Source organism: Agelaius tricolor, unplaced genomic scaffold, assembly GCF_023055355.1.
Source record: "Agelaius tricolor isolate 1412-34295 unplaced genomic scaffold, bAgeTri1.0.p SCAF_11, whole genome shotgun sequence".
In the NCBI taxonomy this organism is placed as follows: Eukaryota; Metazoa; Chordata; class Aves; order Passeriformes; family Icteridae; genus Agelaius; species Agelaius tricolor.
In genome coordinates, this window is record NW_027269271.1 from 30,977,478 (window position 1) to 30,993,200 (window position 15,723).

General features: G+C 44.8%; 2 protein-coding genes across 4 annotated transcripts; one reads left to right on the forward strand and one right to left on the reverse strand.

Moving 5' to 3' along the window:
* Positions 1 to 376: 376 nt before the first annotated feature.
* CRYZ (crystallin zeta) lies at positions 377 to 8,714 on the reverse strand. 3 transcript variants are annotated; one of them, XM_071437000.1, is made up of 9 exons: positions 8,580 to 8,714; positions 7,932 to 8,056; positions 7,442 to 7,594; positions 6,044 to 6,207; positions 5,371 to 5,422; positions 3,944 to 4,093; positions 3,445 to 3,546; positions 3,198 to 3,293; positions 377 to 2,936 (listed from the first exon to the last, which is right to left on the reverse strand). In XM_071437000.1, the coding sequence occupies exons 2-9, from the start codon at positions 8,040 to 8,042 to the stop codon at positions 2,775 to 2,777; spliced, it is 990 nt and encodes a 329-aa protein (XP_071293101.1). In that variant the 5' UTR covers positions 8,043 to 8,056; positions 8,580 to 8,714; the 3' UTR covers positions 377 to 2,774. The 3 variants fall into 3 exon arrangements, with proteins under 3 accessions (XP_071293101.1, XP_071293103.1, XP_071293102.1); XM_071437002.1 differs by having other exon boundaries at positions 7,932 to 8,059; positions 8,580 to 8,712; XM_071437001.1 differs by lacking the exon at positions 8,580 to 8,714 and adding an exon at positions 8,290 to 8,428.
* TYW3 (tRNA-yW synthesizing protein 3 homolog) lies at positions 8,702 to 13,399 on the forward strand. The gene is made up of 6 exons (XM_071437003.1): positions 8,702 to 8,860; positions 9,184 to 9,264; positions 9,975 to 10,073; positions 10,871 to 10,942; positions 11,209 to 11,342; positions 11,530 to 13,399. The coding sequence occupies exons 1-6, from the start codon at positions 8,702 to 8,704 to the stop codon at positions 11,732 to 11,734; spliced, it is 750 nt and encodes a 249-aa protein (XP_071293104.1). The 3' UTR covers positions 11,735 to 13,399.
* Positions 13,400 to 15,723: the final 2,324 nt, after the last annotated feature.

Consider the following 15,723-nt stretch of genomic DNA (forward strand, 5'->3'; position numbering starts at 1 on the left):
ACAACCACCCTTCCATGCTCATTTTTCCCTCCTTCCTGCAGTTCTTGCAAGTCCCGGTTGAAGTACAAACTCACAGGGTAATGCTTCCAGGGACCAGAGTGACTGACGTGAGCAGAGATCCCTGCAGTGAGGAATAGTAGGGACAACCATTCCTCCTGATGCATCTGTTCCAAAATGTTAAGGCTTCACCATCCTCAAATTTTCTGTGGCATGATCCACCCAAACTCAATATTGATCTGACTTCTGTAAAGGGAGCAATTATTAACATCAATATTCTCTTGATATTTTATCTTCCCAACTCTGTAATTAAAGTCTCAAACTAACTTATTGTATCATCCTGCAGGACAGGAAGAAGTCAGGAACAGACACAGGACAATTACAATAGAGACGCAATTAGACTTTTAATGACTAGAAAATGTAAGCAGCATTTATTTGGGGCACAATGAGATTAACCAAGAGCAGCTGCTTCTCAGAACAATTCCACTCTTTTCTGTTTTAGAAACACATAGAACAGCAGCTTCCAGAGCCTTGCATTGTACACAGCTCCTCACTTTGAACCCCAAACCTCTCCTGCAGATGCCAAAGTCGGCACAAATACAAGAGCCTGTTCAACCCTTCCAACCACCCATGGCAGCACCAAGCAGGCTGCAATGGGGAACCACTGCCTCCAAAATCCCATCCAGTCAAATCAGGAGAAGATTCTCAACAAACTGAGAATTATTCCGCCAAATTCAATGGTCTGTGGCCCCCAGTCTCTTCCTCATCCTTTTCTGCACTGCCAAGGGGCAGCATGTCCCAAAAAGAGAGCAGAACCAAGGACTCTCCAGGACAACATTTCCTAGATTGGTGGCTTGCACAAATCAGACATACCTGAGCCCTACCTCATTAGCTCTATCCACATTACTTCTTCCAAAATAAAAGAAAAAAACCTTCAATTTAAACAATACATTGGAAATGACAGAGAATAAACGTTATACGATATTCCCAACAAGTCAGTCCCAGTCGGGCTGTGCTGTTCTGCCGGGTCACCTGGCAGGGAGCAGCGATAATGTGGTAACACAGAACTGCTCTGACACCTTCTGGTGACAAACTCCACTACAACCACGGCCCTTGGGACAACAACGACAGACCAGAGACTTGCTCTGAATTTCTCCTCTAAACATCATCCACGATGCAGTGGCAGCACTAAGCAAGAAAGGAGCCACTGCAAACCATCAGCCTCTCATTCATGTTATAGACCCCTATAAATTAAGACTGAATTTAAAATATTATTTGAATATTATTTGAAATATTATTTGAATATAAAAGAATATAAAGGAAAGGTATATACTTTTTATGCGCATCATCTCCACAATCATATGTCATTAACCATTACTTTTAACCTCTGTTTAGTACTTTGATATTAAGAGATGTTTTACTTTCTCCAACAGTTGTCAAGAGGAATAGCAGGTTCCCAACTGACACCACTGCTCAGGCCACATTCTGCTCAAGACAGCAGGAACAGTCAGCACCTTTCACCTGGATAATCAGCGGAGACACTAGCTACACACCACTTACACCAAGTGAATCACTTAAATCTTCACATAAAAACCACAGCTCCCTACTCCTGTGGGAAGTGCTACAAACAAGGGAACCAGCTTCAGTGCCCTGGGGCAGCCTAGAGGGAGGAAGGACCCCACTGCACCTTGGCAGCCAGTCCTACAGCTGAGCTGGCCTCGTCCTTCTCTCTCCAAGCAGCTTTCTGAAACCACTCACTGAAACACTAAATGGAAATTATTAACTCTAGAAACATTCCACCATCTTTCCTGGCAACACCATCTGTTGTGCAATGGACTTAAGGTTTATGAGAACAAGACACAATGAAATGACCCCAGTGTCATGGCAAAGGGACCTCACATAGACACCTGCACACAAGCCCTAGTGCTGAGGCTGTGCCCTGCCCACTTCAGCGGATGGAATTTCAGGAATTTCACAGGAACACTCACGGTGCCACAAAGCCATGCAGCCTCCACTCTCCCCTCCACTCTCAGGGCAGCCAGGGATCCAGGAGACTTTTATTAAAGCTCATAGCAAGAACTGAAATCTTCACAACCAGCCATTCACCATCCAGAAATCAGCTGCTTTCAGTCATGATTGTCATTTCCAAAGAGGCAAATCCCAGCATGCAGCTCCAGAGCGACAGTCCCTCTGGATGGCCAGGATTCTGTCACCTCAGCCTTAGAGGCACAGACAAGTAGAACTGCCTTGGCTCCAAATAGTTCGTGTTTGAGAGATTCTGCCCATCTTTTCAGCTGGAAAGTAAACTATTTTGTCAGTAAAAGCTTTAATTTCAAGTAAATTATGTGACAAAATTTGAGTACAAAATTTGAGTACACATTTTTTGGCTAAGAGAATTTACAGTTCTAATTAACACACATAGTGAGTTATTTATTTTTGTGTATCTGTCAAAAGCATCTTCATTCTGTTACCTACAGTGGCCTCACTCTGCCTTCATATGTTCCATGATACCAAACCCTACCATTCCCTGCAGCACAAAGTACACCAGCAGAGAAAATTTATTATTGCCACATCAATCAAAAAAGCTACCAAAATTACTGTACAGTAAATGCAGTTCTGCTCATTACAAAAAGAAAATGTTAACTAATTCATCTAAGTGAGCATTTTCTGCTACTGTCAAACATGATCAAAGGTATGTTTATAACATACATTCAGTGAACCATGTAAGCAAAGGTGCAGTTAGAACAGCTACAAAATAAATGGAAAAGGGTGCTCCTTTAAAGAAGGAGCACCATCTTCCCTCGGGCACCACTGCTACAAATAATGTCTTCATGAGCCTTGGCTACTTTCTCCAGGGGATATTCCAAGCCCACAACTGGTTTCAGCCAGCCAGCTTCTATGCCATCAAGGACTGCTGTGGCACATTCACGCCTTTCCTCCTGCATGTAACAAACACAGTGTTTATGACTAGGTCTTTGCATTTCAGAATAGTATTGGCAATTTATGCAATAATTAAAGCAAATTCCACAACCTAAAAATATTTTATGATGTTCTGAGATTGAATCAAAACATAAAGGAATGAACTAACAAGTGTGTTACAGTGAAATTATTCTTCCATTCCTCCAAATAATTTTAACTGTAAATAGAAGGGTGCTGGAACAAATCAATAAAGCATACTTAAAAATAGAAATGCTTCTCACCTCAGTTGCAAGAAACAGACTAACTCCAATTATGCTGGACTCCTTGCTCATTGTGTCTCTTGGGTTTATCTCGATGCGTCCCCTGCAGCCCACAACCTGCCCAAAGGAGTCCAAAGCATCGAGTCAGAGCTGTTCAGCATGATGCTGAATGCACAAAATGGGTGACACCAGCACCCATCATCACCTCACTGCCCAGGGACACAAACACTCACTTGACACCCTCCTGGCCCAGGACACAGACACTCACCATCACCCTCCCTGCACGGGACAGCAGCTGCAAGTCAGCATCCAGGTTGACATTAGAGAGCATTTCTATGATGATATCCACTCCTTCCGGCCCTGTGCACTCCTGTACAGGACACAGGAGGTTATTTTAGTCCTTGGGTACCATCTTTAATTTTAAACACTATAGAAAGTATCCACTTTACGGCTCATTGTTTAAATTTTCAATGCAGCCTTTGTACTGCAGCTGACAACAAATGAGCTGAATTGTAGCACATTTTGCTGTGCTAACTTGTGATGTGATCCCACACTAGAATTTGCTGAATGTAGGATGTTCTAAATGCCACTGCCTGTGAGGAAAGCTCAGCTCTTCCAGCCAGAGAAAGTTTTTCCTTGTGTAGAAATGAAAAAGGCAGTACACTATTGATTGTACATAAATCTATTTTAAAGTCTTCTGCAAACAACTGTTCACATGTTGTTAAGTACAACACTACCTGCATTCTTGAGTCCAGACACAGGCCTACCTTAATTCTCTCTGTATAATTCGGGTCTCTGTGATTAAAGGCTTGGTGAGCGCCGTTTCTCAGGATCACATTCATGCCCTCCTCAGTTCCTGCTGTGCCCAAAACCTTCAAACCACAAGCTCTGGCAATCTGACATGCTGCTAGTCCCACCTGAAGAGAGGAAAAAAAAAAAAGAAAATTATTTTACCTTGTTCTTAGAATTTTAAATAGTCTACCAGTGACTTGGAACTTCCCCATTTAAAAAGCTAGTCTGGTAAAGTGTTTTTTAGCCAATAATTTGGATCTCAAAGACAGCCAAATACTCTTTAAAAAAGAAAAGATATTTACCAAGGCATGGTAAATTTTTGAGGTTTTTCAATAGCTATCAGCATTTGACACACATCGATGTAGAATGCTGAATATCTGTCAAACCTGGGCCCTATATTTTTTATACAAATCCAAGGAAATTCTTCTCTTCACAGAATCACCTGCTATTAATACCAGCATTATACATTGCAAAGACAATCTGCAGGCACAAATTTTATTAACACTTCTTTAGAAAGTGAATTCTCAGTGTCTCCTACCAGCTTTGCACTCCAGTAAAAATAGAAGCACTACATTTAGTTCATGAAAATTTTTAAAAAGACTTACAATGCTAAATGCCATTCTAGTATCTCAGAATAAGATACGAATTCATCTTTTTGTTGTCTAACAAATAATTAAGGAAACTTGGCCTGTTCACAGAAGCTGTTTGGTGCATCACCAGAAAGTGAGCAACTGCAGAGTGTGGGAGATAAACTAAAATGTTGGGTCATAAAGATCTAAAATAAATTTGTCAAGAAAACCCAAAGAAAACTAGAAGTGCAATTTCACGTAGTACTCAGTTGCAGGTTTATATATTCCAGTACCTTTCCCTGTGCAGCCAGCTGTTGGCTCATGGGTAAAAACATGAGAATGCAAACAGAAATGCACAGTTACCCTGCACCAGTGACTTATTCTCAGAGGACTGAGAACAATTCGTATATATTGGAAAATCGGAGCTTTCTGCTATCAGCAATAAAACTTCCAGATCAACTACCACCTGCAACAAACACCTGTTCAGAATATGACCCTCTGACTGGGGAACTCACACCAGCACTCGTGCAGTCTCACAGTTATTGGGAATAACAGGGTTTTTCTGAGAAAGTGTATCCTAGAGTATCTGAAATAAAAACCTAATCTCCTAATCTATTGGTACAAATATGACCATAACTCATAGCCCAGGAAATCATATTCACATATTGGGAATAACAGGGTTTTCTGAGAAAGTGTATCCTAGAGTATCTGAAATAAAACCCTAATCTGCTAATCTCTTGATACAAATATGACCATAACTCATATCCCAGGAAGAAGCAGATGCAAGGACAGAGAGCAGTGTTCTCTACCACTCTCCTCCTTGGAATACTTACCCCCCCACTAGCACCATGAACCAGCACGCTTTCCCCTGCTTTGGCACAGCCTCTAGGAGAAGAACACAAGAAATGCTGGCACTGTGACTGTAGTACATACTGACTGAGCATGGGGTTGCAGATACTGACATCAAATCTCATTGTTCACACAGCATTGCTTCCAGTTTATGTTCCAATTATATTCCAATTTATGGCTAAACAGATATCATAAGCCTTTTTGGGAAAACAAGGAGGCAAAATAAATCCTGTGACTGACGACTTGAAGCAACATGCAGCCAGCAGCCAGTGAGAGCCTGGTACTGAGCTTCAGTTCAGGACTTTGGCCTGCCACAGGAAAGCAGAGGTTCTGCTCCACAGCACCTGTCTGCTTACTGAGGAAATTAGAACTATTGCTCTTTTTCTTTCCCAGCCAAAATACCAGTGAGTACTGAAAGGGAGTCACATATTTTATTCCATGAAGCCTTTCCAGGTAGGTTCTCTCAAGAAAAAAGACTTAGCAGGAAAACACAGTCACAAGCTCCTAGATCACAATTATCTGACAATTCCATCAGTGTAACGTTTTTAAACATTTCCTACTCACCAACCTCCCCCTTTTATAGGACAGCGAAAATACGAACTTTGGCATTGTAAATACCAAAGACTGAAGTGCACAAACATGGATTTGGTGCCTTACTTTTGGAAAAGGGCCCGGTAGGCAGTGAAGTAGGGCACTCCGATCGCTGCTCCCTGCCTGAAGTCCAGTTTGTCTGGCAAAGGAAAGACTCTGCTGGCTGCAGCAACTGCATACTCTGCATATCCTCCAGAAAGTGTTTCAAGGGTGAAAACTCTGTCACCTTTCTAGAATGGAGGGAGAGAACACAGAGAAATCAATAATTTCCCTTACTTTTTCCTTCATAAACATTAAGATGAAATTTACAGAGGTTTGGGCTATTTCTAACAGTTCTCCTATCAAAAATAACCAGTTACATTTGTCAAAGAAATTTTTATAAAATTTGATACATACCATCAATGCAACACAAACTGTATAATTTCTTATACTTAAATCTAAGTATCATAATTATAACCCCACCCTGCAGTGTAACACACAAACCTACTGCCTCATTAATATGAACCTTAATGAACTTTGACTGAAGTCAGGAATTCCATGCACAGATTCCAAATGCAAAACCTCAAAAGCTTTTACAAACACAAAAGAAACATTTCTAAATTTTTTAAATGTGGAAATATTTATTCCCTCAATATACCCTAAGACATCTCTCTCTCATTCAAGCCAAGAGCGTCACAATTGGCAGAGGAAGCAAAAAGTCACACTTAGCAGATAAAGCAAACTGTTAGCAGGAAATATGAAAAAAGATTATTCTTCTCTCTTGATAACCCTATCTCTCAGATCTCCCAAAATTGTTACATAAATTCCAAATCTGAAAATTCCAGCTCAATTTTACCTACAATTTTTATGTTTGTTTGGGACCAAATGTCTAATGACTTAAATGGGAGAACCAATTTAAAAACTAAATTGATGTCATAGATATCTTTCTTAGCAAACCAATATTTGTCTTCTCCTGTCCTGAGACTTCCCCACTGAGAAATCCAAATAAAATTACTAGACAGGAGTAATACGGTATTTGAACAATTTTAGTAACAAATAACAGAATTTATGGAGCATTATAAGTAAGCAATTTCCATTTCTCAAATACTTTACAGAAAATTTTTTAGTTCTGCCTGAAATTACTACCCCCAGCAAGAAGCTTCCAATCTCAACTTTTTCTGCAATGCCAGAAAAATAGCTCTAAACCCCAACTTTTGTACACCAGATATCACTGCTTTAAGCAGACAGACTGCAGTGCCTCTTGTGAGAGCTCTGACCTTCAGGAGGGCACAGCATTCCTCACAGTCCCACCAGAAGACTGGTTTGCCACTGGGATCCCACTGTGTGCTTGTACCAGTCTGTGGAGGGGTTACCCCCCCAAAGAGATTACAGGATTATAAGCAACAAAACCAGGTACAGTAGCACAGCAATCAGCCAAAGAGGACCCATGAAACAATGGTGAATTATACCCCAGTGTGTAAATACCTTGAATGCAGTCACGTGTTCCCCAACACTTTCAATCACGCCAGCCACATCCGAGCCAGGAGTGTAGGGCAAAGCTGGTTTCCTAGCATAAGTCCCAGAACGAATATATGTCTCAACAGGATTTACCCCACAGGCATGGACTTTAATTAATACCTAAAAGAAAAGACACTTCTTAAGCAATAACTAAAATGATTTAGCCCTTGAATTCACAGCATGGTGTTGTAGCATTTTTACTGAATCCTCAAACAGCCTCTGTAACAACCTAGTGTCAAAGTGAAGCTAATTTCAGGGAAATCTTGATGTGGAATATATAGCCCACAGCAGAGTAAAGAGCCCACATTTGCTAAGCATGATATCTCAAGTACTGTGAACACACTGACCAAAACTCACGTACTCTAGGTGTATGGTTTTGGTTGTATCTCTCATTCTGTCCTGCAGGCACTTGTTAACATTCATTATCATTATTTTCCTTCACAGAGCTCACATATACCTGGTTTTCTTTTGGAACAGGAACTAACACATCTGACTGGAGTTTAAGCACTTCAGGGCCACCAAATTCAAACACTCGGACCGCTCTCATCACGCTCCTGGTGGCTGCCATGGCGATCAGCGGATCTGCTAAAAGACACAATGAGATCCCAGGTACCTGTTCAGGTCACGGGCAGCCTGAGCCACTTGACCTGCGGACACCGCCTGGAACACAGCACACACCGCGGGGCCGAAGGGCGATCGATCCTGTGATAACAAACCGAACCAGAGGGGAGGGAGCGGGGCAAGGGAAGGCCCCGGGCTGCTCTGGGCCCCGCCACAAACACACCTGCACCGCCGGGCCCCGCCTACAAACACACCTGTAGCGTCAGGCCCCGCCCACAAACACGCCTCGCCTCCAGGCCCCGCCTACAAACACGCCTCGCCGCCAGGCCCCGCCTCTTGATCCGCCTCGCGGTACGGCCGTGGCCCGGAAGCGCTCCTTGCGATCAAGCCCCGCCCCTTCGAGCCGCCTCGCACAGCCGTCGCCCCCGTGTAGCCCGGCCGTGTCCCCGTGGCTGTGGAGCCTGGCACGGGTAGTGCAGAGCCGCTGCATTCTCGTCCCGTCTCCCCGGAGGAGCGCCCGGGAGCCCCCGTGCCCACCGCCTACCTGCGGAGCGCCGCTGCCGCGCGGCGGAACGCGGAGAAGGGCGGGGCCGTACCGTCCCCGCCCCGCCGCGCCGCCCGGCCGCGCGCCGAGGTTTGTCCGCCGTGGGACGCCGTCCCCCCGCGATGGCGGCGTTCGCGCGGCGCAAGGCGCAGCGGCTCGCGCGGCCGGACCCCAGCCGGAAGAGCGCGCTGGACGCGCGAGCCGCGGAGCTGGCGCGGCTCCTGAACGCGCGCGAGAGCTTCTGCACCACGAGCTCGTGCGACGGGAGGGTGATCGTGATGGTGCGTGAGGGACGGGACCGGCACGGGGATGGTGACGGTGCGTGAGGGACGGGACCGGCACGGGGATGGTGACGGTGCGTGAGGGACGGGCCCGGCACGGGGATGGTGACGGTGCGTGAGGGACCGGGACCGGCACGGGGATGGTGACGGTGCGTGAGGGACCGGGACCGGCACGGGGATCGTGGCAGTGGGTCTGGTCGCGGTGTGAATTGGCTCTTGCTTCAAGGGGCTGCTTCTTTGTTTCCAAGGAGCGTTTTTGTAGCAGCAAAGATTAAACCTCACCGAGCTACCGAGCCACTTTAATGGTTTCTGTCCATCACTAGGACACGGACGGCATGGGCATCCAGAAGAAGAACTGCACGTGGCTCCTGGTAACACATGACCCATGTGTCAAAGGCGATGTGGTAAGGGCACAGTGAGATACAGTCTTTATTCATGGAAATGCTCCAGTTGTCATAGAAAACACATGGTGTCAAAGGGTTTTTATTCCTGCTACTAACATGAATTGATACTCGACTGTCAAAATTAACTTTTCCTTAGATGTGTTGCTTAATAAATTATTCAGGCCTATTTTAAGAGAATGCTTTTAAACTCAGTATCAAATTTAAAGGCAGCTGATATTCCAGAAACTTACATAATTTTATGCTGTCTGGAGTCAGATTTAAAACTCTTGAATTAAAAAAAATTTCTTGAGCCCAGCTTGCTGTGCTAGCAGACAGATACCTGAAGATGGTGTAACAGAGAATCTCTTATATAGCATTGTTAATTTAGTATCATTAAATACCCTGAAATTAAAAACATCTGTAGTGCAGGGTTTTTCATTTTTAGTATGCTTTCTAAATAATCTACTCTTTGCATATATTGCTTTGTCCCACAAAAGAGGCAGTTGCAAGATCAGCATGTTCTCACTCAATTTGTAGTTCACTTTACCATACATATACATTCTCACACATGCACAGGAGCATCCTCCAGAATATTTGTTTTCATTAGTATTTGTTCCAGCAAAGCAAAGTTTGCTAAAGTTTCAGGCCAAGGAGTATGCAGTAGGGTCTTGTTAACTCTTACAAGAGGAAGTACTCTGATTTTTATATAAATATTTTGGTATATTTTCCAGATGACAGCACTCAAGAAAGCCACTGGTGATGTTGTGTTCAAGTTTGAACCATTTGTTCTTCACGTGCTGTGTCGAGAGCTGCAGGATGCGCAGCTGCTGGTAAAGCCACGTCAAGTGCAATGTGGCATTGTTCTGTTACATTCTTGCCTGCAAAAATAAAAGTATTGGCTCCTGGGTAAGCAGTTGCACTTAGAAACAGTCCCAGGTGTGCTGTGTGTTTAATAATTAGAGTAGTAAAGTAAGCTGATGAAAAAACACAGCTTTAAACTTGGTGAGGGTTTTACTGTACTTAGAAAGAAAGAAGACTAGCCTGCAATTCAGTCTTAGAGCTGAAGCAGACTGCTGCATGAAACGCTACCTGAGGGGCCTGGGCTGCTCTCACTGGCGGAAGGGGTTGGATTTTAGATGGTACGTTGCTACCAGCCAGGCCATTTGGCTCCATTTTCAGTGCACTGAATGATGCCTTTGCCTTCTGCTTTTCCAGTATGACTGTGGAGAGCGATGTGTGCTGTGCTGGGCTTGTTCTGGCATTAGTGCAGAAGACTGAGGGACTCACGTAGAGTGCAGCTGCGCTCATCGTTGTCAGCGCGTGGCACGACTGTCTGTGAGCTTCCAGCTCATTGGGATAAAACAGTTCAGTGCCCAGGGAGACATTGCATCCCTTCTGCACTGATGGATTCAATTAGGATCCACTGTGGGCCTCTGAAAACCACCCACCATTTGTGGGTTTGATCTTAAAAAGTATTTTAATGTAACTATTTTTTAATAAGAGTGGGTAGATAATTTGAATATGTTTTTTGCAAAATTGAGATTGTACGTTGCATTGCAAGGCATCCATAAATACTTTTTGCTGTGAAAGTGTACAAGACCTGTTAAAGTATTTATTTTTTCTGCAGCATTCAGTGGCTATTGACTCTGGGTTCAGGAACTCTGGTATTACAGTTGGCAGAGGAGGAAAAATTACAATGGTAAGTACTCTGCTACTGTGAGGGATGTAATGAAGTTGTGTTGTTACGTTAACCTTGATTTTTCTATCAGCCAAGACCTGACTGGTGCTTAGGAGCTGTCACAGGGCATGCTATAGCAAACAAATAGCTTGCTGCTTTAGGTGACAGCAACCTAAATAATCGTATGGATAAGCAGTTTTTTTACTATAATGAACTCCCTACATTATTTAAATAACCTTCATAAACTAAAATACTTTATTCCAGGTAAATCATGTGTGTGTTTTCAGGCTGTGCGGAGCACTCACTGCTTAGAAGTTCCATTGAGCCACAAAGGGAGATTGATGGTCTCTGAAGAATATATTGAATTTCTGGTACATGTAGCCAATCAGAAAATGGAAGAAAACATAAGGAGGATTGACAGGTTTGTAAGAAAAAACCAGTTCTGTTCATGACATCTAATTTTTCTTCAGTATTAAGTAAAATGTTAGTAATTACTTTTCTCCCCTTGCATGTTTTGATTACACTCTAAAAGCTTTCATTTCTCAGAGTAATTTTCAGATCCTGAGCAAATGTATAAAAACAGTAACTACAGAATTGTTTCTATCTAGATTCCACAAAGGCTTGGAGCTGGCTCTGGAAGCTGCTCTCCCTGCAGACACCTTGTTTCCCAAGGGGCCAGAGAAGAGCCACTCTGTGTACGTGCATAGAAGAAAGAGACGGACTGCTCAGGAACAGGCTGATCCCAGCAGAGAGCTGGAACCCCAGGATGATACGGAAAGCAGTCTTGGTCTGTTTGCTGAAATCATGATATAGACTAAGACATTTGAAAGCAAATGGCGAACTGAAAAAGTTATTGTAATGCTCTTTTTAAGAGATTTATATACTCCTGTGCTCCAAGTAGTAATATTCTCATGGACATTGACCAGAAAAAAGGTAATTAACAGAATAGTGAGCAGGTGTAGCTACAGGACACAGAGAACAAAGCCATAGAATGTTTTGGGAGTTTTTAAAGTGTACTGTTAAATTAACAAAGTGGTCCTCCATCAGTTATCTTAGAAATAACTGGTTTGTTGCAGCTTTTCACTGTGTTCTCTGTGGCAGCATTTCACTTCCATCTTCTGGGTTTTGCAGAGCCAGCTGGCTCTGCAGGTTTCTCCTTCAGGAAGGGGAGGACAAGCATTGAAGACTGAAGACCATCCAATACATGCGGTGGAAATTCCACAGAAACCTTCCAAAGTAGCGCTGTGTACACCGGTCTCAGACCTCATGTGCGTTTGGGTGGACTGGCTAAAGTATGACTCAACCCAGGGGCGTGATTTCTAACAGTGCAGAGCTGCTGGCCAGGAGCTGTGTGAGCAAAACTGGAGTCCCACAGCCTGTGGGGCAGCAGGCAGGTGGTGGGAGCAGGCCACAGCAGGGCAAAGCACAGCAGCTCCTCAGGTGTGGGGACATGGCTTCTGCCGCAGGTGTTACTGCAGCACTGTCAGGATGCGGGCTTGTGTCAGACCTTTGCAGTCACCATTTTCCACAGACCTTCCTCTCCACTCTGAGGGTCAACTGCCTGTCTGGGCTGAACTGAAACTCCAGGGCTTCCATCAACAAAAAGCAGCATCTGCCTCCATGCAGATGGTCCTCCCCAAGCTGCTGCCTTAGCAAATTCCTGGGGATCCCCTGTTGCCGTCCCCACTGCTGGGAGTCCCACTATTCCTGCAGATCCCTCTTCACCACCTGGAGGGCACATCTTGCACACAGAGGAGTAGTTGTTGCTTGTGGATTTCAGGGAGTTTGTTCAGAATAGTCTGAACCCTCCTCTGCGTGTGACATTTCTTAAAATGTCTGGCACTGTTGGATATGGCTCAAGGGACTGACGACACCAGCACCAACCACAAGCAGTGCCCACAGACCTGTAACAGCCCAAACCCTCACCCTGTGTAACAGCACTACAGGATTTACATTCTGAGAAATACAGTTTGTCAGAAACTGATCCCACATTCCTCTGAAAAATTATAAAAAAAATCAGGAAGACTTTTTGGCATCTTAACACAAAAATGTTACCCTAACTGTTTGCATCCATCCAAGGTTGCAGAGGGTGATGCTGAGGAGGTTTCTGGGACCAGCAACACCTTCCTCCATGCACTGCCGCCCTTACATCTTGCTCCATGCTCACCCAAGTTGCACCAGCTCATTTTGAGGTTAATTTTATCAAGCTGTGTTTTATTTCCAGCTGCTGTATGGGATTCTGTTGGGCTGTCAATGTGCAGGGCACAGGCAGGAATTGGGAAGAGCATCCAGAGGCAGCTGGAGGCAGCACCCTTGAAAAGGGGATAGTGGGGCTTATGGCTGCAGGGAAATTCAATAAGCAACAAGACTCCTAAAACTGTCAAATCTTTATCATTTGTAAGTGTGCTTAGCCACTTAATTAATCTAAAAGGTATTTTTATACTTGCTCTCACTGTGTTAAATTTTTTTAAATTACAATTTCACTCCCTGTGCTCTCAGTTTTTTCAGGGGACACAGATGGGTTCATTCACTCCAGGAACTGATTGTCATTTCTCACCCCATAGCATTTCACATCCACACCAGGAAACTACTCAAATCAGCGCCGCAGCATTCCCTGTGGCTGTGCCACAGGTTCCCAGCCAGTTGTGCTCCCCGGCGCATCCATGCACTTGGGCACAGAGTCACTTGACCCATTCGCTGGGATAATTCTGTACATGCAAATCACAGATGTCACGAGCACAAGAGTTCGCTTGAAACAGCTTCGTCTGAAATTCAGATACTTAAAATGGTTTACAAGAGCATGACAGTGACAGCTGCAGAGTGCAGTGAAATCAGTGTTCTCACATGGGGTTAAACATCTCCAGACCAGGGTGGCTTTGCACCTCTCAGCTTCCACTCCTGCCAGGGCTTCACTTGAATTTAACCAAGTCTCAATTTAATTTAATCAGTCTCAAGTTTTTGAATTTATCATATTATATGTATAATGCACTGGAGGCTTAGCAGCTCTTCAGTACTTTTGGTTACTGAAAATACACAATTACTTTGTAATATCTTGTGAATTTGATTTTACATAGTGGGATATAATGGGAGATGTTTCACTTCTGATCTACCCATAGTTGAAAGTACCCCAGGGGAGCATACTGCGTGGTTTTTTTGAAAAAATGTGTCTTTAAAAAAATTGTGTCTTTAAAAATTATATAAATACCTAAATTTCCTGAGCTGCTCACTTAATTTCTTCACACCAGGAGAAAATAAAGCTGGCAAGAATTGCTGTCAAACATGCTGTGTTGGCAGTGGTGTGACAACAGGCAGCTACCTGAGATCAAGGTCAGAGAATTCTCAGCTTTTTTTTTTCAAATCAGAGAATGACACCCAAATTCCATATAGAGATTACATGAAAGATCTTGTTCTGCTTTCTGGCTGCAGTTTATTTATGGTACCTGAACAGATATGCTATTTTGGTTAATTTTATACTGGAGGGGAAAAGCTTGTTTTTATTTTCTGTAGGATCCCGAGAAAAGAGAAATATTTTTCTCGAAATCAGCTTTTATAGTTGTAATTGTGATTTTTGCGGAGCAGTTCTGACAGCTCAGAACCTGGTTGTTGGGTGCTTGGCCCAGCTGGCAGAGGACACCCACTCTGCCCCATCCCGCATCGCCCGGCTCTGCCCCATTCCGAACCGCCGGACTCTACCCCAGCCCGCACCACTCTGCTCTGCCCTATCCCGAACCTCCCGGCTCTGTCTCAGCCCAAACCGCCCGACTCTACTCCGTTCCGAACCGTCCGGCTCGGCTCCGTTCCGAGCCGCCGGCTCCGCTGCATTCCGAGCCGCTCGGCTCTGCCGCAGCCCGCACCGGGCGGTGAGCGCGATGCCGCGGGGGCAGAGCCCGATGCTCGACTCGTCCCCTCGATGCTCAGCTGACACCCTCCTTCTGTCTCGGGGATTCGGGCAGAGGTGGAAGGTGCCGGCGCGACCAGCACTAGCGGCGGATGAGAATTCATTCGTACAGGCACTGGGGCTCTTCCGTGTGAACGGAACAGGATTTTTCGTTTCTCTAAATAAGGACCTAGTAAGTTCTTTTTCATCGTATTTTAACAGTGCGCCGGGAGCGTAGCTCTCCGCTCCTGCTCTGGTCCGCCAGTCCCTCCTTGGCCTCATGTCCCGGTGGGTGCCTGGCGGCGGGACCGAGGGGGATCGGGACCCGAGGCCCAGCGTGGGCACCGACGAGCGCGGAGCCCCCGCAGCCGCCGGCCCCGCTCCCCGCGCCGGTGAGCTCGCCAGGCGTCCGGGAAAAATCAGCCCTTGTGCCTCCCCCGCTCGCGCTCCGGCTGATAGCAGAAGCCTTTTAAACTCCCGAAATACCGAACAGCTGGCAGGGAAAAAACTGTTTTCCTTGGGATGATCAGCAGTTGTCCACTAATGGAGATAGAGATGGCCCCATCACTTCCCAACTGCTCGTCCCCGATAGATTCAGCATCCATGTTACACAGGCAGCACTGCTCTTTTAAAATCTGCTCATTTAAATATTTTTGCATAATATTGCTAGCAAAACTCAAGAAATATTTACAAGGCAAATGCATCCAGAGTTTATATAAATAATCCACTTTTTTTCTGTTATTTTGCATCCCTTGATGTCTTATTTCAGGGTTTTCTGCAATCGCACTTAGTCTGAGACTTGTTTTGTTTTCTCTCACTTGAAACACCTTGAAAATGCTGCAGAGAGAATGATAGGAAAGCTAAATCTGCCAGGATTTCACTTAGAGCTCTGTGCAGGGTCTACTTGTTTTTCCTGTAACATATT